The sequence below is a fragment of the Vulpes lagopus genome, chromosome 10, assembly GCF_018345385.1.
Source record: "Vulpes lagopus strain Blue_001 chromosome 10, ASM1834538v1, whole genome shotgun sequence".
Taxonomy (NCBI): Eukaryota; Metazoa; Chordata; class Mammalia; order Carnivora; family Canidae; genus Vulpes; species Vulpes lagopus.
Genome location: NC_054833.1, coordinates 61,848,446 through 61,876,306, shown reverse-complemented (window position 1 = coordinate 61,876,306; position 27,861 = coordinate 61,848,446). Strand labels below are relative to the sequence as shown.

The following is a 27,861-nucleotide window of genomic DNA, read 5'->3' as shown; positions in this document are numbered from 1 at the left end:
GAGGTCCAGAGAGGTGAGGCAATGTCTCTGCTTGAGGTTGCATTGCTCAGCCATTTTCTATCACGATGGTGTTTCTCCCCTTGTCCTGGAGCAGAAATCATGGTCTGATAGAGGCCCCTGGCCTCTGAGCTCATGCTGTGTCTCTTCCAAAGGACTGCAGGAAGGGCCTTCAGAGTTGCTCCAGGAGGAGAAATCGAGTCGGGGACCCAAACTGTTCACCCCAGGGAGGATCCAACAGCAAGCTTAAAACTTGAGTGCTTTAGCTTTTTTTTCCAAGGGACACAGGGCTCTCCCTTTGTCACAGTGATGCTCACCATCTCCCTGTAAAATGACCCCCATCCCTCCAGCATTCCTGTCCCCAAGCCGGGTCTGGTTGGATGTCTTTTCAGTGCCCCTAGATCCACCGGCCTGCCCTATCTGGACCCCTCCGAGGCCCCATTTCCTTTCATCTAATTCTTATGGGGAAAGAAATGCCACATTTATTAAAGTGCAGGCTTATCTATTCCATCACAGATCTAAGCCGCGGTGATAAATCCCCAAGCTAAACACATACAAAAGCAAAATATGAAGCTTGAATCCCGATCAGAATTGAGTAGCAGGGAGGGGTAGGTGTGGGCTTCCGCCCAGCTGCGGGTTGTCTTCCTCACCCACCAGAGGGTCTTCATCCAGAGGGGACTCTTGCTGCCTCCTTGCAGGGGCAGGGGGCTGGGCCCAGGCAAGGCCCACACCAAAAGACTTTCTAGAAAGTTCTGCTAAAACCTCTGCAGACATTCTCTTTCGGAAAAAAACTGGCCTCGTTGTATCTTGTGAAACTCCTGAACGATCTAAATTGATTGCCATCTCATTGTTCAGCAGGCATGGGCTAAGGGACGGGGCACCGGAGAGCCCCAAGCCCCCAAAGCTGAGTAGGACGCAGTCTCGGATTCCCAGGACCTCACAGCTGGGGCCAGAGTTCTGAACCCTTCGACCTCACCAGAGGTTCCCCAAATGTGTTGGCGTCACTATCGGGGTAATGTTCTGGGGTCTCTAATGTTTTAGAGACTCCTGCAGAGCTTTCAGACAGTCTGGCAGAGGTGTCCCAATGGCCTGACCACCCCCTTAAGGACACAACTAATTGTCCTTATGGTGGGAAGTACAGATGGTGGCCACAGTGATACACCAAACCCACTGGCTATGTATCCCGATGGTTTGTAGTAGAGAGTGGCACACAGCCCCGGTCCCCTGCCAGGCCACACTATAACACTGATCACTAATTGTCCCCTATGAACCATTTTTCTCTAGTAAAAGAACTCTCCTATCTTAACTGGTCACACAATAAAGACTACCTTGGCTAACGTGATGGAAGTGGGAGTGGTATGGCAACTTAAAGAAATGTGGCATGATCTTGGTCCTTCCTTCCTCTTAGAATGCAGGCACAGGGGCAGGTGCTTGGGCAGCCACCTTGGGCCATGACACGGAAGCCACATGTTTAGAAACCAAAGCAAACAGATAAAAGGAGTTCCCTTACACTGTAGCGCCATATCATCCCTGTACTGACATCTTTTATAAGAGAGAGAGAAACTTCTCTTTTGTGTCAACAATTGTTATTTTAGGGACTCTGACACTTGTAAGCATACATATTCATGACTGCTGCACCCTGTCTAACGTATTAAATAAGAACATTCACTCCCTCATTCGTTTATTCAAGAAATAGTTTTTAAATTTTTTTTTAAATTTTTTATTTATTTATGATAGTCACAGAGAGAGAGAGAGAGGCAGAGACACAGGCAGAGGGAGAAGCAGGCTCCATGCACCGGGAGCCTGATGTGGGATTCGATCCCGGGTCTCCAGGATCGCGCCCTGGGCCAAAGGCAGGCGCCAAACCGCTGCGCCACCCAGGGATCCCCCAAGAAATAGTTTTTGAATACATACTAAGTGCCAAAAGATGTACACTAAGAATACAGTAAGTAAGGCAGACGTGTCCCAAGACACTTACAGTCTAATGGGTCATTAGTGGTTCTGCTTAGTTGTGGTGAGATATATCTATGGCTGATTTCAGGTCCTGATCATTGGGAAAAGGAAGTCTTTATATGTAGGGAGTGTGTGTTAAAGAGATAGAGATGGAGACAGACAGTGAGAGAGAGAACCCAGATTCTTTGACTTCCCTTAGAAGTGCTGTGGCACTTCCACTGGCACATCCACTGGAGAACTGGACAGCCCAGCTCAGTGCATCTGTCAACACTCAGACTCTTCCTAATTTTCTTTTGGGTAAGAGTTCTCAGCGATTCATTCTAGGTCTTCGCACTTGCCTGGCCATTCTCATCAATTTTCTCTGTCCAAAATTTTTGATGTCATCTCTGACTCCAGCCTTCCCTACATACCCACCATATAATCCATCAGCAAATGCTGTCATTTCTACTTCAAATAAATCCTGCACTCTTTGTGAGATACCAGTATTGTAACAAAGATGAATTTCCTGCATCGCATAAATGTTTCATGGTTATGTAAGAAAACATCCTTGAATTCAGAAGATACATGATGGAATAGTTGGGAGTGAAGAATCATATCATGATTTCTCCAACTTACTCTCACTTGGTTCAGTTCTGGTGATGATGACAGTGATGGTGCTGATGGTCATGGTGATGATGATGATGATGATGACAGTAATGACAATGATGATAGTGGTGACTATAATGATGATGGTGATAGTGATGATAATGGTGGTGGACAGTAATGATGATGATGATAATGATGAAAATGATGGCAATAGTAATGATGATGTCAATAGCCATGGTGATGATGATAGTGGTGGTGATAATGGTGATGATGATGGTGGTGGTGGTGATAACAGTAATGATGATGACGATGATGATGGCAATGATGGTGATGGTGATGATGGTGGTGATGATGGTGGTAATGATGAGGATGATGGTAGTGATGACAGTGATGATGGTAGTGATAATGGTGATGATGGTGGTGGTGGTGATGAAAGTAATGATGATGATGATGATGATGGCAATGAGGGTGATGGTGGTGATGATGATGGTGGTGGTGATGACGATGATGATGGTAGTGATGATGGTGGTAATAATGGTGATGATGATGATGGTGGTGGTGGTGATGATGATGATGATGGTGGTGATGATAGTGATGATGATGATGATGGCAATGATGGTAATGGTGGTGATGATGATGATGACAGTAGTGATGACAGTAATGATGATGGTGATGAAGATGATGGCGATAGCAAAGAGGATGGTGACAATGACAATGATGATGATGGTGACCATGGTGATGGGGATAGTGAGAAGGAAGGGGAGGAGGAGGAGAGAGAGAGAGGGGCAAATGTTAATTACTGGTGAAAGACATGCAGGTATACCCTGTATCATTCAATCACTTCAAAATTTCCCATTAGTTTAAAACTGTTCCAAACAAGAAGTTAAGAATAAATAAACACTGACACTGACTCTTTCTCCATCACTACCATCCTAGTCGAAGCCTCTGGCTCATCCCCAGGATGGTGCAGTAGCTTCCACCTCCTCACACATCTCCTCTCCTCCATGTTTGCCTCCCAGGGTCTATCCTCAACACAACAGCCAGAGGGATTATGTCAGATACAAGTCAGGCCTCATCATTCCTCTGCCACAAATCCCCACCACAGCCCCCATCACTCCCAGAATGAAACCCAAGACCCTACCATGGCCCCCAATGCCCTACCTCTTCAACTTCATCCACTACCATGTCTCTACCCTGGCTCTCTCCACACTAGCCACCCTGGTCTTCTCATCCCCCTAACACACCTGGCACAATCTCCCCTCTACCCTGCACACAGTCACATGTGGCTCATCCTCTCAGCCCTTCAAGTCTCTGCTTCAGTAATCTGACTGGCCACTGGGTCCCTTCTCCAAATCAGGCTTGTCCCTCCCACATCCCACCACTTTCTACCTCCCTACTCTAGTTCCCTTTGATGCAAAATATCATGACCTGATCTTATGTTGCAGGTTTATGGGTTCATTTCCTGTCTCCTACAACTGAGACTTCTTCGGTTCACTTCCACAACTTCAGTGCCTGGTCCCCGGTAAAGGATCAAAATTGTTTTGACCTCTGACCTCCGCTTTCTCCAGGTGCTGTTCATGGTCTATGGTCCTTGCACCTCTTCCTCTGGTTACCTCTCATTTTACAGATCCTCAAAGCCTCCTCTCAAGCCCCCTTGCAGGGTCCAGCCTTGCCCCAACCCCATCCTCCATCCTTAGCCCAACAAATGGAGGGGCCACATGGCACCTCCACACGAGGCACCCCATCCCTACCCACATCCCTCCTGCCCTTATGTTTAAAGAAAAAAAAAAAAAACAGGAAATTCCCCTGCTTGGAACAGCCTTCTCCAACAGGACACAGATTTCCAGTTCCTTCTGGCCTTTCCCCTGGTTCCTTCATCATGACTATCTGTATACAGGAAAGCCACGACCAACCTTTCCAAAGGAAATGGTCACCGCTTGCCTTAGCAAACCACTGGTCCCTTAAGCATCTCTGCCCTGTAGGCTCTGGCCTCAGTTGACCTCCACCCTCCTCACCCATTTAATGCATCCATCCTTCAAGGCACTACTAGCTTGTGTTCTCCACATAAGCCACCTCCCTCTGGACCTTTCTGAGCACATGGCTTGTGATTCTGGTAGAGCACCTGTATGGCTGATCATCTTTCTACTGTAGAGTCTTGTCTTTCAGCTCCTGCATTTAAGCCCCCAAGGCCAGGACTGTGTCTTGCCCAACATCTCGCTTCTGTAGGACCTCACAGAATGCTCAATGAATCATGGGTGCCTAACATCTGGATACAGATGGCTCGATGTCCCCTTCTCTTTGGTCTCCCACTAATCCTGTCCTCAGCTGGTGATGGATGCGAAGGCCCCTGAGAGAAGACCCCTACCACCCACTCAGGTGGAGCCTGGGACCCCCTCACCCAGGGAGCCCTAATCTTTGCCAACTTGAGGACGCATGGCCACCCTCCCCCGAGGCCTGCAGCAATTTCTCTTCCCTGCCCGGGCGCCCTCTTGCTCTCTTGTCCTCCCTGCACCGTGCGTACTCTGCTGGTCCCTCTGTTTTGCCAACTCACCAAGGTAATTGTGAATTCTAACCCTGTCCGCAGCGCCTTGGCTCTCCCTCTGTCCTGCACCTCATTTTGGTAACAGCCAGAAAACATTCTAAATCCTTCTGCTTCCTGGGCGCGGTAGGTAATTAGTGGGCCAGCTCAGTGACTGTCCCTGCTCCCCCAACCATATGGTGAGAGCAGGCTCCGTCTGCCCCCACCCCCACCCAGGCTGCTTCCCTGGCAGGAAGGGTGCAGGCAGGGTGGGGTGAGAGGGTCCATTCTGGCCAAGCCCCTGCGGTTCCCATGCAAGATGTGGCCCTCAGGGTGGGCAGAGCAATTGGGGCACAGTGGCCTCCTGGCCCAGGCAAGGGCAGTTCCTCTGGCTTCTGGAAGCCTCTGTTCCCGGGCACACCCCTTTTTAAGGCAATCCTGGGCTGGGAAGCACCATTCACCAACACCCTCCACCCCCAGGATCAGAACACAGGGGCGGCTTGCACTTCGCTTTCTGAATGGCACTACATCCTGCAGTGGGAATGAATTCCCTCCGGTGACAAGCCTGGCACAGAGGACGGGACAGTGATTCAGTCAGTGGGCTCACCGGAGCTCTGACCCCAGGGATCACAGAATTCCAAGTGAAAGACAAAGCACTGTAGCTGCTAAGTGAGCTCTGGATGGGACAGAGTGGGCCAGATGCAAGGCCTGCCCCTGCAGCCCCCAGCAGGGTGCAGGGACAAGACCCACGGGAGGAGGCTCCTAGAAATGGCTGGGAGAGCCTCTCCTGAAGCTAAAGATGCCCAGAGGCTCCCCCAGCCCAACTTAAGTGCATCCTGGGATGAGTGGCTCAGCACTGGCCAGGTGGCCACTGTCATGGCCAACATCATCTACAAACCCCACGTTCATGTACAGTGACAAGGAGGAGCCAGCATTGACTCCTGGCCACAGGACAGGTTTCAGGCACCTGCAAGGGGCTCCCCATGTCTGGTCTGTTCCTCTGATCAGTTTGATGTCAGGGCCTGGTCTCTGGGGAAAGGCTGCCTGCCCTCAGAGCCCATACCAGCCAGTCCCTCCTGGTTGTCTGGCCTTGAACAAGATTTTGAAGCCCCCACACCTTCATCGGGCTGCTATAGGATTTAAGTAAGTCGGTGCATGGAAAGCATTTTGCAAAGCTCCATGCATGGGATGCGTGGGGGGCTCAGTGGTAGAGCATCTGCCTTCAGCTCAGGGCGTGATCCTGGGGTCCTGAGATCGAGTTCTGCATCGGACTCCCCACAGGGAGCCTGCTTCTCCCTCTGCCTGTGTCTCTGCCTCTCTCTCTCTCTCTGTCTCTCATGAATAAATAAATTAAATCTAAAACAAAAAACTCCGTGCATGAGTCGTTACGATCACCTAAGAGCGGGGCTCTTAGGCCTGTCTTGTGCCACAACACTCTCCTGGCACACACAGGGCACAGGAGTGCAGGTGTCCACACACAAGCCAAGGGGGGGAGCAGGCATGTCTCTGAATCTGGATTCGAGGTTCTCTCAATACAGTCTAAAAACAGCTGTTTCCAGAGGGACCAGAAATTTGGTCTGTTTGTGGACCACGAACGGTGTCAACCATGCTGCCCCCATGACTTTCTCACGTGACCTGCAGTCCCCCAACAAGGACTGAAGGAACGTTGAATGTGCCCTCATGGAAGCCCCGAGGATTGTAGGGTCTGCTCTGGGGCTGGACAGACTTGAGAAAGACCTCACAGCACACAGGTTATCAATGCATCAAATTCTCACTACAACACCTGGAGGAGATACCATGGTCCTAGCTTACAGACCAGGAAACTGAGGCACGCAGAGGTTAAGAGAATCGGTCAAGACCCTACAGCCAGGAGGAGGCCGAGCTGGGCTCTGAGCTAAGCCCAACTCTCTGTAACGACAGGGAGCCCAGGGTGCTGGAGCACCAGGGATGACACCTGTTTCCGTGGGAGTTCATCTGACATTTGGGTGGTAAAGGGGGCTGGCACAGCTTGGGGAGAGTAGACAGAGAGCGAACATTCCAAACAGAGCACAAAGCAGAGCATGCACGGGAAACCTGGATGGGCTCAGGAGGCCAGAGCTTTGGCTTCCACGGAGGGAGGGGCAGGAGGTCCACTCTAGCCAAACCGCCAAAGTTTCAGGATGGAGGGGATAGAAGCCAGCGTACCACGCCGAGAAGCAGGTGGCAGGAGAGGAAGTCGAGGCAGCAGGTAGAGACAACTATTTTGCAAAGTTCAGCTGTTGGGGAGAGAAAAGGTGGAGGGGTGCAAAGTGGAGGGGTCTTTGTCCTTAAGTATTAAGGTGGGGAGCAGAGCATGTTCACGCGCCAGAGGGACAGAGCTCGTGGAGAGGAGGGGAGGGCATATAGGTCAAGGGGACAAAGTGTCTGAGGACCAGGATCTGAGACACAAGTGGAAGCCTGAGCTTCAAACAGCAGAACGGGCTTGTTCACCATGACCTTGGGGTGTCTACACCTACAGAGACATTTTGAACCGTAAGTCTGTCATCAGTGGGGGAGGGAGTGCTGTCCATCCCTCCAACCGATGTGTCGCTGGTCTATTTAATAAGCACATTTGCACACCATCACCCAGGTGAGGGGTAAACCCCCACCGCAAGAACTTCAGGGCCGAGGAAGACCCTGGTCTCACTCTGACTGTGGTTAATTCATCAACCCTTGTTAGGGCCCATTCCACGGGCTGTAAAATCAGCACGAAGCAGCATCCTGGCCAGAGCTGCAGGAGAGGGAGGGAGGCCTGACATGTTCGGAGCGCCCCGAGGGCTCACGGCTCTGGCTGGCCACTGACACCCCCCTTCACAGCATCCGGGTGTGGGATGTGTCCCCGTTCACGTGCCCCGTGGAAGGCGGCTATGGCTTCCAGAGCGAGGTTAAGAGCGAGCGCTGACAAACCACAGCCCCCAGGCCAAATCCTGCAAACCGCCTGTTATCGTAAATAATGGTTTATGGGCACGCGGCCGCCGAGCCCATCATTTACATATTACTGTGGCTACTTCCACGCCACAGTGGCAGACCTGAACAGATGCCACAGAGGCTTTCCGGCTACAGAGCCTAAAACATTTACAATCTGGCCCTTTACAGGAAAAGTCTGCCAACCCCTGTTGGAGTGCTCTGGATGAAGGTCTCTGGGCTTGTCCAAGCTTGGGTGAGATTTGGAGCCTCATTTGCCGGATTCTGAAACCCATGGGCCATCATCCTGCATCACTCTGCTCCTTTATGCCCCTTCTCGTGGAGGAGAAAGTCACAGAAAGTTTTTTCATCAACTCGTCTTGTCACCAGAAATGCCAATTGTTTTGCTGCTTCTCGACAGAGCCCATTTCCCACTCCACTGCAACCAGTCATCGTATTAAAACAGAAATCAGATCACGCTTGCATAAAGTCCACACTTCTCACCACAGCCTCCAACACCCTGCGTGGTTGGCCTGTGTCTACCCCGGCCACGCACCGCCTGCTCCTCGTTCACCATACTCGACACCCATGTCTGACTTCTGTGCTTCAAACGCGCCAGGTCTGCCTCTGTCTTGGGGCCTTTGTACTTGCTATTCCCTCTGCCTAGAACATTTTTCCTCCAGATTTCTCCGTGGCTGGCTTCTGCTCGCCAGTTGGGTTCCAGCTCAAACGCCACTTCTTAGGACCACACTATCAAAAGTGATTCCTTCCAGGGCTCCTGGATGGCTCAGTTGGTTGACTGTCTGCCTCTTGATTTCAGCTCAGGTCATGATCTCAGGGTCAAGAGATCTGGCCCTGTGTTGGCCTCTGTGCTCAGCAAGGAGTCTGTTTGGGATTTTCTCTCTCCATCTGCCTCCTCCCCAATGCTCATGTGCTCTAAATAAATTAATTAAGTCTATTTTTTTTTAAGTGATTCCCTCTCCCCAGGGTTCCTTGAACACACCACCTGTCTGATTGTGTCTGAGCATTCAGCACACTCTGGAGTTATCAGATATTCCCTGTCTCCTTCAATATAGCGTAAGCTCCACAAAGGGTTTGTTTTGAAACTTGAACTCAAGTAGACTCTTGATGCCACTAACATCTGGCTCAGTGTGATTTTACATTTTCTGGGAGTCACATTGAAAGAAAGAGAAGAAAAGAAAGAAAGAAAAGAAAAAAGAGAAAGAAGAGAAGAGAAGAGAAGAGAAGAGAAGAGAAGAGAAGAGAAGAGAAGAGAAGAGAAAGAAAGAAAGAAAGAAAGAAAGAAAGAAAGAAAGAGGGAGGAAGAAGGAAGGAAGGAAGGAAGGAAGGAAGGAAGGAAGGAAGGAAGGAAGGGAGGGAGGGAGGAAGGAAGGAAGGAAGGAAGGAAGGAAGGAAAAGAAAGGAAGGAAGGGAAAAAAAGGAAGGAAGGAAAAGAAAGGAAGGAAGGAAAAAGGAAGGATGGAAGGAAGGAAGGAAGGAAGGAAGGAAGGAAGGAAGGAAGGAAGGGAAATTAATTGTATAATAGTAGATTCTGTTTAATCCAATATATCCAAAAGACTATCATCTCAACATGCAATCAACCTAAAAAAAATTATGGAGATACTTTACACTCCCTTTAAAAAAAAAAGTTTGAAATTTCTGAGTCTCTGAAACATATTTCAATTTCAGTTCTAAGCACTCAACAGCCACAGGTGGCCTTGTGTCCAACACATGAGCCCTGCACACTGAAAACAATGCTTCCCTACATTAGATGCTGCTCCAACTGCTTTCCACCCAAACCGCTTTAATCTCACAACTGTCTCAGGAGAGAGATGCTAGACCAGACGTACCAGACCCGCTTCACAGATGGGGAAGCCGAGGCAGCCCAGATTCACCCCGGAAAGTCTGGTTCCATAGTCTGTGCATTTTTTTAAAAAAGATTTTATTTATTCATGAGAGACACAGAGAGATTGGCAGAGACATAGACAGGGGGAGGAGGCTCCCTGTGGGGAGCCCGATGCAGGACTCGATCCCAGGACCCCCAGATCACGCCCTGAGCTGATGGCAAATGGTCCACCACTGAGCCACCCAGGCACCCCTAGTCTGTGCTTTTCACCACCACCCTGATTGCCTTTACTCCTTGGCCGAAGGCACAGATGACTTAAATGGCGGAATTTCACAGAAAGGATCTGGCGTCATGGGAAAATGAGCGAAAACAAGAATACAAATGGGCAACGGCTCAGAGATAGACTATGTAGTGGTCTCGTTGTCCAGGAATCACAGCTGCAATGTCCCACATTCACCAGAGGAAAGCAAGAGAGGAAAAAATTGGAACCACCAAAACCAGTGTAGAAGACAGTGAGATGCAGGTCCCCACCCCCGGTGAGAAAGGTGACTCTTCCTTGCCATAGGAGCTTACTAAGCTCAGCCATCTGCAGGCTCAGTCCAGATGAAAGCCTTGGCTAAGAAGGAGGGGTGGCTGTGCTGAGGTCAACAGAGGGAGTCGCTGACTGCCTGAACCCAAGGGAAGAAACAAATAGCAAAGCACGAAAACTGACCCTAAGAACCCATGTCGCTCTGCAATGTGGAGGAGCCTCACACCCACACAGGATAACACCCCCAAGAGCATCCCTTTGATGGAATGTTCCTTGCAGATTTTATTTTCTGCCCTTGAGGATTCGGGCAATCTGGCCTGCGCTATTTTGCACACCTCACTGCTCACCCTTTCCGTCCAATGGAACTCCTGGGCACCCTGCTCAAGCATGCCAGCGTCTGTGGAATCCTGGGTCTCCCGTTCCCCTCTCCACACCGACACCCTGCTGTCCTCGTGAGGATGTCTCCATGCCTGTCTCCATGCTTGTCAACTCTATTCATGGGCCCCCCAGGACCCAACACGACATCAGGCACATGATAAGCTCCACGCAAACTATTTGGGAAGACAGAGTATACCATGCAGTGTACTTCCCTGGCTACCCTATCATTTCACAAGTGGGAAAAAAACAGTTTTAGATGCCTCAAGACACAAATGTTTCCACGCCAAAAGCCTGGGTCAGCTGGAACAGGGGCATTCTTTGTGAAGCGGAGATAAAGGACATCCTGCCGTGTACGTTTATTAACATGACGTGAGATATAAGAAATTGAAGCAAAATATACAAGTAACAGAAGAGAAACGCGAGAGCATGGTAGCAGAGCCCACCTGACTGGCAATCCTCTCTCTACCCATGTCTGCATTTGTGGCCTCAGGCAGGGCCTCCCATCTCCCAGTCCTCAACATCCTCACCTGTACAATGGGGATGACTCTGATACCACCTCACAGTCCTTCTGACAATGCAGGGAAAGCCCAGACAATGGTGCCTGGTACTTGGTCTTCACCCCACTATAAGCACCAATTAATGTTCCTCCTGTTATCAAGGATGAGCAGTGCCTGTGCCTTGTCTTTGCTGCTGGCCTTGACTCCAAGAGCAAACTTTCTGGGTCTTTCAGACCCTGCAAGGAGACAATAATCAGAGTGGCTGGGTCTGTGGCCTGGCCTCAGCCACCCCCAGGCAGAGACCTGCAGGCAATGGCTGCAAAGAGCAAGGGCAAAGCGTGAGGGCAACAGAGGTAACCCAACATCTGGGTAAGCACAGGGAGCCCTCAGGAGGGACATGCCACGCCAGCCTGCTAGGAGCCTGTCAGAACCACAAGGGCAGGTCTGGAAAGAAATTACGGCCAGGAGAACACTCGGAAGTGGCAGGGAATGGCCAGGGAGGCCCCCAGAATGAAAAGGCAGGTCCACGGTGGGCTAAGCTGGTATCTGTTCTAAGAGAACTGCTGAGACACAGTCACTGCTGAAGACCCGCAGAATAAGAGACAGATCAATGGAATCGGGAACCATGAAAGGGAGCAGAGGCAGAAGCCAGCCTGGCAGTTACCAGGGAGAAGGAGAAGGAAAAAAGCAGAGATAGAGGGACACAGAGGAGGTATGGCTGCTGACAGAGAGGACAGTTGTGAAGATGGTTGAAATGGAGGTGGCCACTGAGCAAAAGGTCAGGGGTCCCAGAGCCTGCGAGTGAGCAGGGAGGACTCACGCCCCAGTCTGCCCAGTGGCACAGACCACATCTTCAACTGCAACACTATGGGTCCGCCAATCTCACCACCAATCCCCTTAGAGCTCAGAGGTCGCATGTGGCTGTGATCTCAACCTCCTGTAGAACGAGACAGTCCTGTCACCCTGGGGATGAGACAAAGAAGAATCCCACTTCCCACTACCAAAGTTTCTCAGAGTTCAGGGGTATGGCCTGCAGCCCTACACTGATCCCTGAACTGGGACTCTGAGCAGCCTCAGCTTCCCAGACCTCTGCAAAGGAGTCTTTCTCTAACTCTAAAGGAGTCTAACCCCCACCCCCCAAGCCCTGTTCCTGGGATTAAAGCCTCTCTGCACCCAGCCAGGGACATGAAGCTTCCTGTCTCTAGCCTCTAGCCACACTGAGCCATGGAGAACTGGGTCAGCCCCAGACAGGAGGAGAGAGCCAGAGGGTCTTGGTGAAAGGCCTGAGCACCAGGAACCAGGGTCTCCAGCTCAGCTTGCCACCAGGTGACCCGATCGCCAGGCTGTCAAAGTGACCCACTCCCCACTGGTGCTGCAGGGAGGGCCAGAGAAGGGACACGCAGCCTTCATGGGAGCTTTGTGGCATGCAGCTGCGTAACCAGTGCCTGCGTGCTGACTTGTGTGTCCATCCTAAGAAAGGACCTCACCAACAGGCATGCGTGCATTCATTCAGTCACTGAGCACCCATGATCTCCCAGGCCATGCTCCTGGTAAGGGATGCCACGGCAAAGAGAAAGACAAAACCCTTGCCTTCATGGAGCTTGCACTCAGGTAGAGGCACAGACAACAAAGCAACGTGCCAACAAAGACACAGTGTGAGATGGCACAAGTGCTCGGAAGAAAGGAAGGCAGGGGACCAGGAAAGGCGGGGCCGTCTGAGCATTGGCCAAAGATGTGGTGATGGAAAGTTTCTGGCCAAAAAAGCAAAAGAGGAAAAGACCCCCAAGGCAAGCATGGACTCGACATGAGGAGGGACGGGGTCTGGATTCCAGCAAAACACGGCGAAAGTGGGTGGCAGGAGCGGCGAGGGGCCAGGCCATTCCGGGCTGCGACAAAGCGCCCCTCCGTCAGCTGCTCCCGCTTCACTCCCGGTCTCCACGAAGCTTAAACAGTCACGTCCCTTGGCTCGCTTCGCCTGCCATTATAGCTCACGGCTTTGACAAGAGACAGGATGACTGATTGCTCATTTATACAACTCACAGTGGTGTGTGGCTGGGACATAAATATTTATTTCCTCCAGCTGACGCCGCTCCTGATAAGGGGGAAGTTGGGGATCGGAACTCTGGAACCCCAACATGTGGCATCAACTGGCAACGGCGAGGGATGGGTACCCCACTCTCCCCTGGTCTGCTCCCAGCCAGGCTCTTTAGGGCTGAGTCAGGCCGGGGGCATACTCAGTCTCCACTCCTCCACATCCAGGAAAACCAAGCAAGCCCCCCACCCCCATCACCCCACAAACCTCAGGGGCCCTGCAGCTCTGGATGTGGTGCATTTCCTGCCGCCTGGCTCTACCTGACCCTGCAGTCCATTCTTGCGCTTCTGCTCCTCCCAGCTGCTGCCCAGGTGTCCTCATCAGAACTGCAGACAGGCCCTGCCCCCTCAGTACACCTGCTTCCTCCACTCCCTCTGCCCCGCCTACTGTGGGGAGGAGGACGTGTCTCTGCGGCCCGTTGACCAGGGCCAGGCGGGCTCGACCCCGTGGGTCTCGGGCTCGACCACGTGGGTCTCGACATGCACCCACACCCCACAGCCTTCCAGATGTTTCCCTCACTTGCCAGTCCCCCTCTCAGCTCCAGTTCTCAGCGTTTGCTGAACACGAGACCCACATGGGAAGCTCTTGAAAAACACCAATATCCAGATGCCACTCCAGAACTATTAATGCAGAATCTTTGCAGGGGGTGTGGGCCAGGCATCAGTACTTTCAGAACCATGCACATGACCCCATCGTGTGTCCAGGGCCGAGGCTCACCATGCTAAAGGGATCTTCTCCAACCCTTGATGTGCTTACGCATCATCTGAGGGTCTTGTTAAAATGCAGATTTGGATTCAGTAGTTCTAACCAACTCCAGGTGGGGATGAAGTCACGGCTGGTGCGTGGACCATACCGGCCATGGCGAGGGCCTGGGGGCTACCAGATTTGGGCGGTGAGGGATGGAAATGAACTTCCCTGATGTTCTACACCCAGACCAAACATCCATTATGAATCTCCCTTTAATGTTGGGAAGGGACCTCTGGAAGAGTTCACTGAAAGGCTCTTCCAGAAAGAAAGAGGACTTTTCTAACGTGGGGATAGGAGCTCTTGTGCCTAAGAAAAATTACAGGATCCACCGTGTATTATAAAGAGTTTACTAGAATTAAAATAAAAATTCACAGGCGCCTGGCTGGCTCGGTCAGTAGAACATACAAGTCTTGACCTCAGGATTTTTCAAGTCCCACACTGGGTGCAGAGATCACTTAAAAATAAAAAGATTCAGGGGTACCCAGGTGGCTCAGCAGTTGAGCGTCTGCCTTTGGCTCAAGGCATGATCCCAGGGTCCTGGGATCGAGTCCCACATCAGGCTCCCCGCAGGGACCCTGCTCCTCCTTCTTCCCATGTCTCTGCCTCTTTCAATAGGTCTCTCATAAATAAATAAAATCTTCAAAAAAAATAAAATTATAAAGTAAAATATTTAAAATAAAAAAATTTTAAAAAACTTAAAATCTTTGACAGAGTACCCAGTGCACAGTAGGTGCTAATAAATGGTGCGTTTGCTACTCATGCCCTCGTTCTTTGTATTATTAAGACAGGACTTACTCCATTTCCTAACCTAACCAGGCATGTTCTTTTGGCATCCAAAAACTAGAGAGAGCCCTACAAAGCCCTACAAAGCCACTTTCATCCTCAGAAGAGGCACTTGTGGGCAGGGGCTGAGCACAGGAAGGCGTGGGTGCAGGGGCTTTCATCTCAGATACAACCCCATGGACCCTGCCTGGTCTAAGAACACCAATGCCTTTGTTTTCTATCCTTTTTTTTTTCCACTAATTTGCCATGAGTTGTGTATATATTTCCTCCAGCCCGGCCACAGCTCATTCTGAGTGTGTGCTATGAGTCAGGACCGGTCTTAAGAATTCTAGTTGGTTTAACTCAGTATATCCCGAAAACCACTTGGGGCAGCAGGTCCTATTAGCCTCAAGGGCAGGGAAGGAAACTCAGTCCGGGTGGCTGGCCAAGATCACATGCATAGTAGGTCACAGGGCCAGAAAGCCAACAGGGGGATGTACTTCAGAGCCCAGGCTTTTCCAGCACTTCTCAAATGTCATCTGCTAAGTGATTTCAGCAAAATGTAGGTTCTCTTTTAGCAGGTGACCTGGAGCCTGCGATACCTCATCTCTCACAAGCCTTCCCTGGCAGTGTTGATACTGCCAGTCCATGGACCTCACTTGGAGTAGCAGAACTACTCATGCTATGATGCTTCCTGCTATTTCTATCACCATACTCCTCCCATCAGTGGGTTGTTGATTAGATGGGTGACAAACAAAAAATCATAGTAAACCTCCCCTCTGGACATTTAGGGCAAAGTTCTGCTTAAACTTCTGCTCCAGTTGCAATATTTTGTGGCAAAGGCTATGAGTAGCTATTTGAAAAAGCCATTGTGTGCATTATAAGCTGTAGGCGTTTGAGGGTTATGAAATTACTTTCAAGTGTCACCTCGATCGAGAGCGCTCTCTGGACCAGGAAAACAATGCCCATCTCGAAAGGCAAAGTGAAGGGTTCCAACTGGACAAACACAGGATGAATTACGGAACTAGAAGCTTTCCTTCTCAGATTATCAGGAGAGGATGTACAGAGAAACCAGAAGAAATGACAAATCTTTCTGCCCAGAAATGCATTTTAAGAGCAAATCAGGACCATCTACTTAATCAGTCTGGACTCGGCGGCTGGGAACAAGCAGGCTGGTGAATGAGACAAAGAAAAATCAGAGCAGGGTGGGGCAGGGTACACCCTCAGGGGTGCTATGGATACCAGGTTGACCTCAAATTCCAGGATCACAGTCAAGGTCCCAGAGAAATCTGACTTCACGCCATTGAGTTTTCAGGAAAACAAAAATACCCTCCTCAAACCTAGTCATAATACCAAGGTTGGAATAAACGGTGATGGATGAAAATAAGGATTAGTTAGAATGATACCTTTATGCGATTTCACACCAACCAGCGATTCTCAAACTTTGCTCCACAACAGAATCACCTGGGAAGATTGCAACACCCACCTCCCCGCCCTATGCTCAGGTTACATTCCCACATCCATTAAATCACAATTTCTGGGGTTGAGACCGAGATATCCCTCATTTTTAAAGCTCCCTGGTTGATTCCAATGTGCAGCCAAGTTTGAGAACCACTGGCATTGACTTTCAGTATCCTTACTCATAAAATGAGGAATCTATCTGGACCAATGGTTCTTCACCCTGAGTGTTTGAATCATCTTCACCCTGAGTGTTTGAATCACCTTGGGAAGATTTTCAAAAGTAAAGATGCCAGCAGCATCCCTGGAAATTCAGGTTAATTTGTAGGGCCTAGGCATCAGCATATTTAAGAACTCCTAGGTGATCTAGATGTACAGCGAGATAGATGACTACCGGTCCAGATGTTTTTGCCAAGATTCCTTCCATTGCTTACATTTTAAGCATCTATGATAGCAAAGCTAAAAGCTAGACTTTTTGCAAGGATAGATCTTTTGTCTTTACTTTTAAATCAGGGATTTCTAACTTTGGAAGGGTCCATGAATTCCGAAATTATATTTAACATGTTGGACAAATCCATATACTTATATATGTGTGCATATTTTTGAAGAAGAATGCCCTTAACCTCTATCAGATCCTCAAAAGGTTTAATTAGGATTACCTTAAGGGCAAGTATGCAGTTTCTGATTTAATAAATTGGAGCAAGTTCAAGAATGAATGGAAAAGAAATTTGATCTCAGCAGCGCATTCACTACACTTTTGAATCTGCGACACCCCTCCTGGCACCAAGCAATTGCACATCCTCACTGCAGGTAAAGTTCAGACTCCAGAGCCCATCCTCCAAATAGCGTTAGGGTGATGGATGTCAAGATTTCAGATCCAAGTATCAAAGTGGAAGTCGTGCCAAGGGACTGGGGTCAGTACTAGGCAGTCTGGTCATGTTCACCATAGAAAATGACTTGCCCAGCTGTGCTTGTAAGGAAATTGTCCACTCAGCTCCTTTGGATTCGTGTTCCCAACTGGGTTAGGATGTTAGGGTTTTCTAGTACTGACTGTTGGAACCTTACGTCTTGGTCTGGATTCTGGCTGTCTTTTCTTCTTATGTGTCCTTGGGAATATTATAGAACCTTTCTGTTCCTCTTATGAAATGGGGACAACAGAAGTACTTTTAAGACTGCTGTGAAGAATAAGTAAGGAAATATACGTGAAATGTTCGGCATGTCCCTTGGCACAGAGCAAGACCCAAATAAACATGAGTTATATTACTGTATCACTGATGTTTTTATTATTATTAACATCTTACTGATTTTTGCCCAAGTCACTAAATTTCACTGGACTTCATTTATTGATCCATACGGTAAGAAAAAGACACCCTGCTTAGTTTCTTTCATGAGGTCATCATGATGACCGCTAGAACCCAGGCACTCATCATCCTACCCGGGGGATCTACAGAGCACAGGCCAAGGTCACCCTATAATACAGATATAATCCCTACCCTCGGGAAGTACGTCCTGAGATCCCAAAAGCTGGAATCTCTACAACTGACGGCAGCAATTTTTCATCACATAGCTGGCGTCCTGGGCAAATTAACCCTTCCCCCCACCACATGGACAAGTGGGTGATGACACTCCACAACGCCCGCTTCCTTTCAGGTAAGACAGCTTCCTTTCAGGTAAGACAGTATGCCAGCCACTCACTCAACCACAAATCAAGATGCCCTGAATCGTCAGCTCTCCTCCAGCCAGGACAGTCAATGGCACGGTCTCTCTGATGTCAGGCCCTCCCCCAGGAGACCAGTCCTCAGACTCGTCCACATGCCCACCTGCCCACTCAAGTCTTCCCACGGCACAGTGCAGCGCTCCCTGGCCTACCGGAGCAAAATATCACCAAAACCTCTCACCGGCCCCCACGCCCCAACAAAGACGCAAGCTGATCGGCGCTCACTTACCTGGAGTCTGCTTGGCCGTACGCACAGGGGTGTAGTGGTTTTTGGAGGACGATCTGACCGGTGTGTTCTCTTTGGGAGAGGTATTGATAGCCGAGATAGTTTCTCTTTCACAGTGTGCTATGGGGATTGGTCCCTGTTGTCTTAAGATGTCAGCCAGAGCCCTAAACAAAGAAGAGATCACACAGTGAGATTCACAGAGCAGGTGTACACAACCACAGAGAGAGCTGGCTTACTTCCGTGGGTCTTTTGATGTACAGAGCCAGAAGAGGAGATGCAGACACAACATTCTGTTCTCAGTAGCCACAGCTTCATCTGGTGCTGGTCCTGGGAGAGGGTGTGGAGGGGTGGTGGGATGCAGAGTAGAGGTTGCCATCTCTGGGGGTACAAGCACTAAAGGGTGGTGATTATGGTTTCTGTCTTCAATTTATTTCACATGAACTCTTTCAAAATAGTGGCTACCCAAACACCCCCCTACACTGGGCAGATATGTGCACAGCTGGATAGCACCATGCCCCCACAGCGAAGGGCTGGCATTGGTAGCCTTGCCTCCAGAAGCAGATGACTAATAACACAGGGACAATCACCCCCTTTGAAAAACACCCACCAGGTGGCCCATCCTGTGTACTGGGGACCCAACACACAGCTCCTGCCATCAGAGGAAGGCGCAATGGAACTACAAAGACAGGACGTGCAGATACCACAGTAACTACATGACCACGTGGAGGGCGAGGGCCGTGACCATCACCGGAGCTACGAGGAGGTGACGATTACAAACACAGAGAGGAAAATACACAAACACAGTTCCCATCACTTGAGAGCTTACAATTTAGGCAAAAATCGCTCCCCCCACCTGGTTTCAAACAGGAATCGTTCTGTGGGAGATGCCGCGACCTGGTGGGGGTGACCACTGTTGACGGGAAACAGAGACAAGCAGGGACAGTCTGAGGCAGCCAAGGTGAGTGTGGACAAGCTACACGAGACCACCATCCAGAGAAGGAAGGCCATCTCAGGGCCAGGTCCCTACTTCTGGGTGCATCCCTGTCTTGTGCAAGCAGGGAAGGGACTCTTCCATCTACTAGGGGTGTCCCTGAGATGCAGGCAAGGCACCAGCCGCCTCCAGGCCTCCCCCAGCCAGCTCGGCCCACCCCCCGGCTTCATTCACCCCAGGACTCCAGCACTCGGCACTCTGCCCCCTTGCAAAGCAACAACCACAGCTGTTTAAAAGCATGTCTGAGAGTAAATTGTTGCCTTCCATTATGCTGCCTCTGACATGCTGAACCTACCGAGGAGAAGAGCATCAACCTGGCAATCTTATCATTTACTGGCATTTATATAGCAATTTCAGATGTTCCAAACGCTTTCCCCTGGCTGGTGTCTCTTCTCTCAGGCTTTAACAGGAGGAACAGACACATGTCAGCACCCCCACCCTGTTCATTGGGGTGTACCGAGCAGGGAGGGAGAACACAGAAGCTCGGGAGGTTGGTGAAGGAGGTTCAGGCAGACCCGGGATCCGGGTCAGGGACCTGAGATTCAGAGTGTGTGCATGAGAAGCATGAGCCCCCGAAAAGGTCAAGAGATTTGGGTTCTAATCCCAAATGAGCTGTTAAACTTTGGGCAGATCTGCTACTCTCTAAAATCCAAATTCAATCTTTTCTCTCCCAACAGCAAAACAAAGGGTTTAAACTAACATGACCCTCCTAATTAGATCTGTTCTCATTCCAAAATGTTATAAATATTTCCTATATTTCCTTCACCACATATCCATGCAAGTTGTCTTGAGTTCTTCGTTCCTCTGGTTATCAAAGACACTTTCCTACCATGTTCCCATGGTAAGAAAACAGGGAGCTTAAAAGTTATAACAGAAATATAGGCCAATGGAATAGAACTGAGAGCCCAGAAATAAACGTGTACATCTATGGTCAACTGATTTTCAACAAGGGTGCCAAGATCACTCAATGGGGAAAGAGCTGTTTCCCCTACAAATGGTACTGGGACAAGTGGCTAGCCACGTGCAAAAGAATGAAGTTGGACCCAAAATTCACACCATATGCAAATATTAACTCAAAGTGGATCATATTAGAGCTGAACCTATAAACTCTTAGAAGAAAATATAGAAGTAAATCTTTGTAACCTCAGGTTTGGTCATGGTTTCATACATGTGACACCAAAAACATGAGCAAGCAAAGAAGAAAGTGGAAATACTGGACTTGGCCAAAATTAAAAACTTGTCTGCATCACAGGGTACCATTGGGAAAATGCAACACAACCACCAAGAAAATGGGAGAAAATGTTTGTAAATCAGATGTCTGAGAGACGATTATACCCAGAATATATAAAGAACTCTTACAACTCAACAATAAAGGACAACAAACAGCCCAATTTAAAAACGGACGAAGGACAGAGAAGATATTTCTTCTCCAAAGAAGGTGCATGTGAAAAGCAGCTCAGCAGCATGAGTCATCAGGGAACTGCAAATCAAAACCACAATGAGGCACCCGTTCACACCCGCCAGTAGAGATATCACCAGGAAGTCGGAAAATACCAAAAGTTGGTAAGACGCTGGAGATATGGGAGCCTTCATTTACTGCTGGTCGGAATGTAAAATGGTGCTGGTGGAGAAATGGAAGCCTCCCATGCACTACTGATGAACAGTTGGGTGGTCCCTCAAAAGGTCAAACATAGAGTCACTCTACAGACCAGCAATTCTACTCCTAGGTATAGACCCAAAGAAATGAAAAGACATGTCTACACAAAACCTATTCATGAAGGTTCCTAGCAGCATGACCAATAATCGCCAGAAGGTGGGAACAGCCCAATGTCCATGGACGGACTGATGAGCGGATAAACAAAATGTAGAATACTCACACAACGCGTTATTTATTCAGCCTTAAAAGGCAATGCAGTACCGACAGATGCCTTAAAAACATCACGCTAAGTGAAAGAAGCCAGTCACCAGAGACTGCATGTTATAGAATTCTATTTACAGAAAATGTCCAGATTAGGCAAATCCATGGAGACAATGTAGACTTGTGATGAGCAGGGGCTGGGAGAGGGGAAAGTCAAGAGTGTCTGCTAATAGATACAGGGTTTCTTCTCAGGGAGATGAACATGTTCTCAAAGGATAGCTAGACAACCTGGGGAATGTACAAAAAGCATTGAATTGTACACTCTAAAATTTAAGGATGAAATTTTACGGTAGGTGAATTATATTTCAATAAAACTCCAATTACCAAAAAAAAAAAAAGAGTATATATTATTTTTCTGTTTCTTGCCTCTTGAGTTTTTATAAAGACTCTCTGCTAGGCAGCAGAGGTGGAAGGGGTCTTGAGGTTAAGTCTAGTGCTTTGGGGAGGCCAAGACTGAGTTTCCATCTGTGCTTCTCCACGGTGATTTTGCTCACGAAGGAACGGGGGGATTTGGCAAAATCCAGAGACATTTTTGGCAGTCACAGCTGAGGAGGGAAGTGCTCCTGGCTTCTGGTGAGCCAAGGGTGCTACTAAACATCCCACAATACACAGGCCAGCCCCCCACAACCAAAAATTACCTGGCCCACCAGTGGTGAGGTTAAGAAACCTTGAGATACCTGTGTGCATCACGAGGTGAAGCCAGTCCTTGATTAAGGTTCAATGTGATCAACTCTACAGAGGTCTACTGAGCAGCTCGTACCAGGATCAGACACAGGGCTGGGCTCTGGGGTACAGTGAAGTCAGAGATGCCGAAAGGAAGATCCCCAAGGAGTGGGCCTATCTGCTGGGGCCCTCACTGTACCCTGAGGCCTTGGCACACAGCCCATCCATGTTACATAAGCACAGGGCGGAGTGAAGACCAGCCCTGTTCCCACTTTTGTAGGGTTTCAGCACCTATCCCCATGGTCCACACCAACAGTGTGCATGGCAATTTCAGGGGAAATCTGCCCCTCGGTTTGCGAGCCAAGGAGAATGCAACAGAGATTCTGGAACAGAGTTCCCCTCTTGCAGGATGGGGGCGCTCTTGATGCCCATCCCCTGAGAAGCTCTGAGGGACATTGGCTGTGGAGACTCAGGGGTGGAGGGAAGATGCTTTTCTGAAGACCATCAGGCTGGGGAGATACTAGTGTGCTTCGGTCTGGCCTGTGGCTGGACAAGGAGTTTTAATCAGGTATAGCGATTGCCTCCTGAGAATGGCAATCTGCCCCATACCCTTTCCAGATGCCCACTTGGATGGGCTGAGCTGAGCAGCACAGCCAAGTGGGGTTGGGATGCGCTAGAGGCGCTCTTGAAGACAGAGGCCATCTGGGGGGGGGGGGGGGAGCCCTGTGTGGTCCTCAGGAAGAGCAAGGTAGCCAGGGACATGCTCCCAGTCCCCCCTTCCCTGGTGACTAGAGAGGTGGCCCGAATTCCCAGGTGGCATCCTTGGGAGTGGCACCCTCTGGCAGCCCCCCTCACACCCCCTTTCCCTCAGCCCTTCGGCTCATGACCTCCCTCCTTGCTCCCATTCCTCTCTCCTCTTCATCTTCCATCCCCTTCTCCCCAGGGTGCTTGATAAATATTATTCCAGTTCTGCAACGTGCGATCCCCATCTCACCTAATTAATCTGGATGCGCCCCAGGAAATGGGTTAGGGCCTGAGCTACTTTCCAAGAGAGAGAGAGAGAAAATCGGTCACTGAGGACTGGAGGGGCGGGGCTTGCCAGAGAGTGGGCGGCCGCTTCCAGGTCTTGGGGGGGAAGGGGGAGACACACAGACCTTGGCCCATGTAGAAGAAGGGACAGACCAGAGGAGGGAAGGCAGACAGGTGGAGAGAGGAAGGCAGGGACTCAGAGCCACAGAGAGGCAGGGAAGGAAAGGAAGGCTGAGGGGGAGACTGAGGGGGAGGCCAAGAAAGGGACACAGAGACAAGGGGACCAAGCAGGCATGAGTAGGTAGAGGGAGCAAAAGGCAAGGTGAAAAACAAAGAGAAATTCAGAGAAAGCATTCTGAAGTGACTCAGAGGTGAGGGAGGAGGGGGAGGGCCAGTAGGAGGCACTGAGGGGTGGGGGACAGGACAGGGCCAGGCAGGTGAGGGAGGACAGAGGGGCTTCCCAGCCAAGGGCCAACCCCACCTGCCCTCCCTGCCCCCTACCCCCCAGCAAGTATCTCATTTAAGAACCTGAAGAATCTGGGATGCCTGGGTGGTTCAGCTGTTGAGCACCTGCCTTCAGCTCAGGGTGTGATCCCAGGATCCTGAGATCGAGTCTCACATCGGGCTCCCTGCATGGAGCCTGCTTCTCCCTCTGCCTGTGTCTCTGCCTCTCTCTGTCTCTCGTGAATAAATAAATAAAATCTTTAAAAAAGAACCTGAAGAATCTTGCAAGGAGGAGGGGGGGGGTTGGTGCTTGACTGACTCAGTCGATGGAGCATGCAACTCCTGATATGAGCATCATGAGTTCGAGCCCCATGTTGGCCAAGAGCTTACTTAATAAAAATAATTAAAAAAATTTCTTTTTTTAAAAGAGCATTTGTAGAATCTTGCGAATCATCCTGGGCCTCCCTGCCTCCCTGCCCCCAGTGAGCCAGATCTGGGTATGTCTAACAAAAGCTCACTTTTTGCCTGAACTGCCTGCATCACGGCCTTGGTCCACTGCTCCCTTTGGCACACGGATTCCTTGGCTTTCGCGGACATGTGGCGAGCAGGGGCGAGGAAATTAATTGGGCAGCAAATGGGAGTAGGGAAAGCGGTCGTCGAGAATAATTGGGCGGGGAGCTTCAGGCATCCCCAGTAGCCACCGTCTGGGTCTTACCCATCGGCCTCACAGAGACATCCCCTGGCACCTGTGCGGCACTAACCAGGTTCTAGATGTGCTCACCTGCCTTTCCACTGTGACACCCACAGAAACCCTCTGCGGTTACCACCACCCCAATGTTTAACAAGGAACTGAGGCTCCGGTGGATTCCGCGACCGGAACAGGACAGAAGAGAAATTCAGACCCGGGCCCAGGGGTCCTTCTGCTCATGGGGGCTGCCACTTACATTCATCTCATGTCCCCATGCATGGTCCACCTCCACAGGGGAGTCCTCCTGGCCTCTCCAGCCGGGGTTGCCAATGCAGCAAATGGGCACAGAGAAAAACATTTGGGCACATTTCGGCACAGAGAAAAACAGTCAGTAAATAAGGGATTCAGGTCAAGGCCGATTATTTATCTGCTTAAAGCCTCGGTTAATATTGTCACTGAGCCCAAGGAAATGGAAGTGTGTTTGAATGTCTCTGAAGTGTTGCATTATCTGCACACCAGGGACCAGGCCCAGCCAACATTTTGACGTGCTACCACCTTGCATCCAATAGACATGGAATCTTTCTAAAAAGCTGATGTGATTCCCCTTGATGGGGAAAAAATAAGACCTTATTCACACCTCTGCTTTCTCATCTTGCCTGCTTAGGAAATAATTAAGCAGGAAAGGAAAGACTCCAGAAATTGACTGCTCTCATTTATTGAACAATTACTATGGGCCAGACACCAGGGCTAACCCCCCCCCCCTCATGCACTGTACCAGATGATCCTCAAAATGACATGACTTGGTAGACGCTATTCAGAGCCACAGTTCGCTGATTAGAAAACTAAGATTTTGCAAGGTTCGCTATATCGCCCAAGGGCACATGACTAGTAAGTGGTAAATCCAGATTTCACAGATGGGTTGGTTAAGAGGCAGAGATTGCCTCTACACCACCTGGTGATCCATGCATCCGTTCACTCGTCCCTCCAACCAACGGTCTCTGAACACAAGGTTTTAGAGAGTGTTCAATATTTAGTGCAAAAATCTGCCCAAAGGAAAGTCAGCTCCCACTCAGCTACCCATTTCTTGTGACCCTCCAGAGAAGGTCATTGACATTAGTAGCTTGGGATGTTTTTACATTTTTAGCAGGCAACTGTCTCGTCCCGCGAAGTCCTGAGCAGAACACCAACGCACTTCCTTAGCCCCCTGCTCTGCTCTGGGCCACAGTCTTGCTCTACCAAACCTTTGCCTTCTATCCAGCACTCTGTCCCCAAACTTGGTAGACTTTCCATCTCGGGAGCTCCAAGCCACAGAAATGCCACGGATAGGACATAGGAGATTCACCCAGCATCCAGGAAGTTCTTTTTCTGTGTCAAGGGAAGGCAAGCTGGCTGGCTTCGACCCCTAACCCTGCCCTTTCTCTTTCTGGGAGGAGCAGAAAAGCATTTCTGCTGTTGGGTAGGTATGATAAAAGACCAAACAGATAAACTATTCGATGAATAAGCTATTCTGGTTAATGTTCTTATTCCTCAGGACTAATGAGAACACTCTTGATCTTGAAGAATTTTCTAAAAGCATTCCTGCCTAATTAAGTAGAATATACTGAATATAATTAATTTTTTTTTTTTAAAGAATGCAACTTTCTTCCATGAGAGGGCCACCATTCTAATCTTTAGTTCTCTTTGGAGAACATTAAGCAAAATGTAGATTATTCTAGAAAATGGAGTTATTTGTATACAAGCTGCAGGACAAACCAAGGAAGGTTGTTTTTTTTTTCAGGTTTTCTTTTTTTTTCTCTCTCTCTCTCTCTCTTTAAGTAAATCTCTGATGGCTACTTTTGTATTTCTCCTAGCAGCAGAATGCAGACATTCTATTCCAGTTAAATAGAATATTCTGGTTTTCTGAGTCCCAGATAATAGAGCTTTTGCTGGACACTGACACCCTGGGAAGCTAGCGTCCTCTTTGACCACATCCTCCTACCTGTTTACTGGTCAGTCGGGGCACCTTTATTCTGCGAGATGTGCACTGCGGACAATTGAAGCGAATATATTTTTAATAAACATGGACCAAGGAGAATGGCTTAATTTAGTGCTTATCCCTGGTTCTCTCACAGTCCACTTGGAAAACACAGCTGCTGGCTTTGTGTGTGCACAAGACCGCTCTCCTCATACAGAGAGGCTCCAAATGGGTGTGGACATCTCCTTTGTTGCGGTAACAATGTTTGTGCATCTGCACTGAGCTGTTCTGAGGGTCTGAGTTGTCCTGGGCACAATCGGAATTCAGCGTGGCCAATAAACATCGCAGGACTCAGGGAGGGGAGGCTCGGCCCCGGCTGCTCTGTGCAGCAGGCAAGCAGGGCAAGTTGCTCGATGGGCACCTGTCCTGGGGCTGTGGCATGCCAGCCAGCCACGAGACGGGCAGAGCATGGCTGTGCCCATTCACCCTTCAGGGCATCTCCCCAACGCCCACCACTCCCGGCCTCGTGAATCATGTGCAGATTTACCCAGGAGTGCGAAACTGGGTAGCATCAACATCGAGTTTAGACTTTTCCAGAAGCATCTGGATCATCTGAGCACAAATCAAAGGCCTGGGTGGGTCAGGTACAGCTACCACTTCAAGTTGGGCAAACAAAAACGTTCCCGAGATGTGTGCCCAAGCAGAACCACTTGGGCAGCCAAGTGACAGGCAAGTTCACAAATGTACCTGCCACTGGTTTTTTGTTGTTGTTTTTCTGATGTCGTTTTCTTGACGTGCCATAGGCACAGACCTAAATGTGTAGCTGAGGCAAAATAAAGGTGGGATAGCCTCGTGGTTGAACCTGGGGATTCAGGAACCAGAGTGGCCTGGGTTAGGGGGTAGTGCTGGCCACTTCATATGCTGGCAATCACCAGCTAGCTGCTTAAGGGCCCCGTGATTCTCTCTTTGAAAAAATAGAGCTTAAATAATAAGGCCAAAAATAATGTCTACCTCTTAGAGTTATTACAGAGATTAAATGAGGTAATATTCGTAGAGCACTTAGAACAGAACCTGGCAACCAATGAACACTATAACAACCTCCTTGTGTCTGCCCAGGCTTGGGCTTTAGGACCACAACAGAAGTGTGGGTGGAAAGAGGGACATCCCAGAGGGCTGATTCTATGATACCAGATGGGCAAAACTCTGGGTATGAGGAGCGAGCCACATGGCACACTATGGCCACGGGTCATCCTGGAAGGGACCACCCACATCCCATATTGTCCACTCGGGCCTAAGGACAGGAATGCATCTGGTCACACAGCAGTTTTCCCTGAACCCTCAACGTGGACTCTGAGAGCCAAGCGCAAAGAGAGTGTCTGTTCCTCTCTCCAAGGCCATCACAAACTGTGCTTCTGCTAGACTGCCAGGAAGCTTCGAGAGAGAGTACCACTGAAAAGCAAGGAGACTCACATCATGAACAAAACCAATCAGGATTCCAGCCGGGGCATGAAAGAGCAAAACACATGACACTAGCCAGGGCAACATTTTCTGCCAAGGATTCAGCTGGGGTTTTGTTCTTCATTCTTCCTACTTGCCTGTTTCTTTCTTTCCTTCTTTTTCCTTCCTTCCTTCCTACCTTCCTTCCTTTCTTCTTAAAAAAAAAAAAAAAGGAATTATAAACATTATTGGTATCTCCAAGCTCAAGTACCTTCACACCAACACAACCAGCAGAAGAGTGGGGTATGCAAAAAGACCACCTAACGTCCTCTCCATTTTAATTACTTAAGCCATTCATTGGATCAACCACATTAACTGAGCACCCACTCTGTGCCAGGCACTACTCTAGGCATAAAATACAGGTGTGAACAAAACAAGCAAACACACATGTCGTCCTGACACCATGGTCGAAGAGATGGACGAGTGCCTAGCACTGGAGACCGACCAATT

General features: G+C 49.5%; 1 protein-coding gene across 4 annotated transcripts in view; it reads right to left on the bottom strand.

The window, feature by feature from the left end:
- The window catches only part of SHISA6 (shisa family member 6), a 275,521-nt gene that overhangs the window by 234,399 nt on the left and 13,261 nt on the right, over window positions 1-27,861 (bottom strand). For all 4 annotated transcript variants that reach the window (XM_041771846.1, XM_041771847.1, XM_041771848.1 and 1 more), the window contains exon 2: window positions 18,231-18,391. In XM_041771846.1, the coding sequence (XP_041627780.1) occupies window positions 18,231-18,391 (161 nt within the window). The remainder of the gene's footprint in view (window positions 1-18,230; window positions 18,392-27,861) is intronic.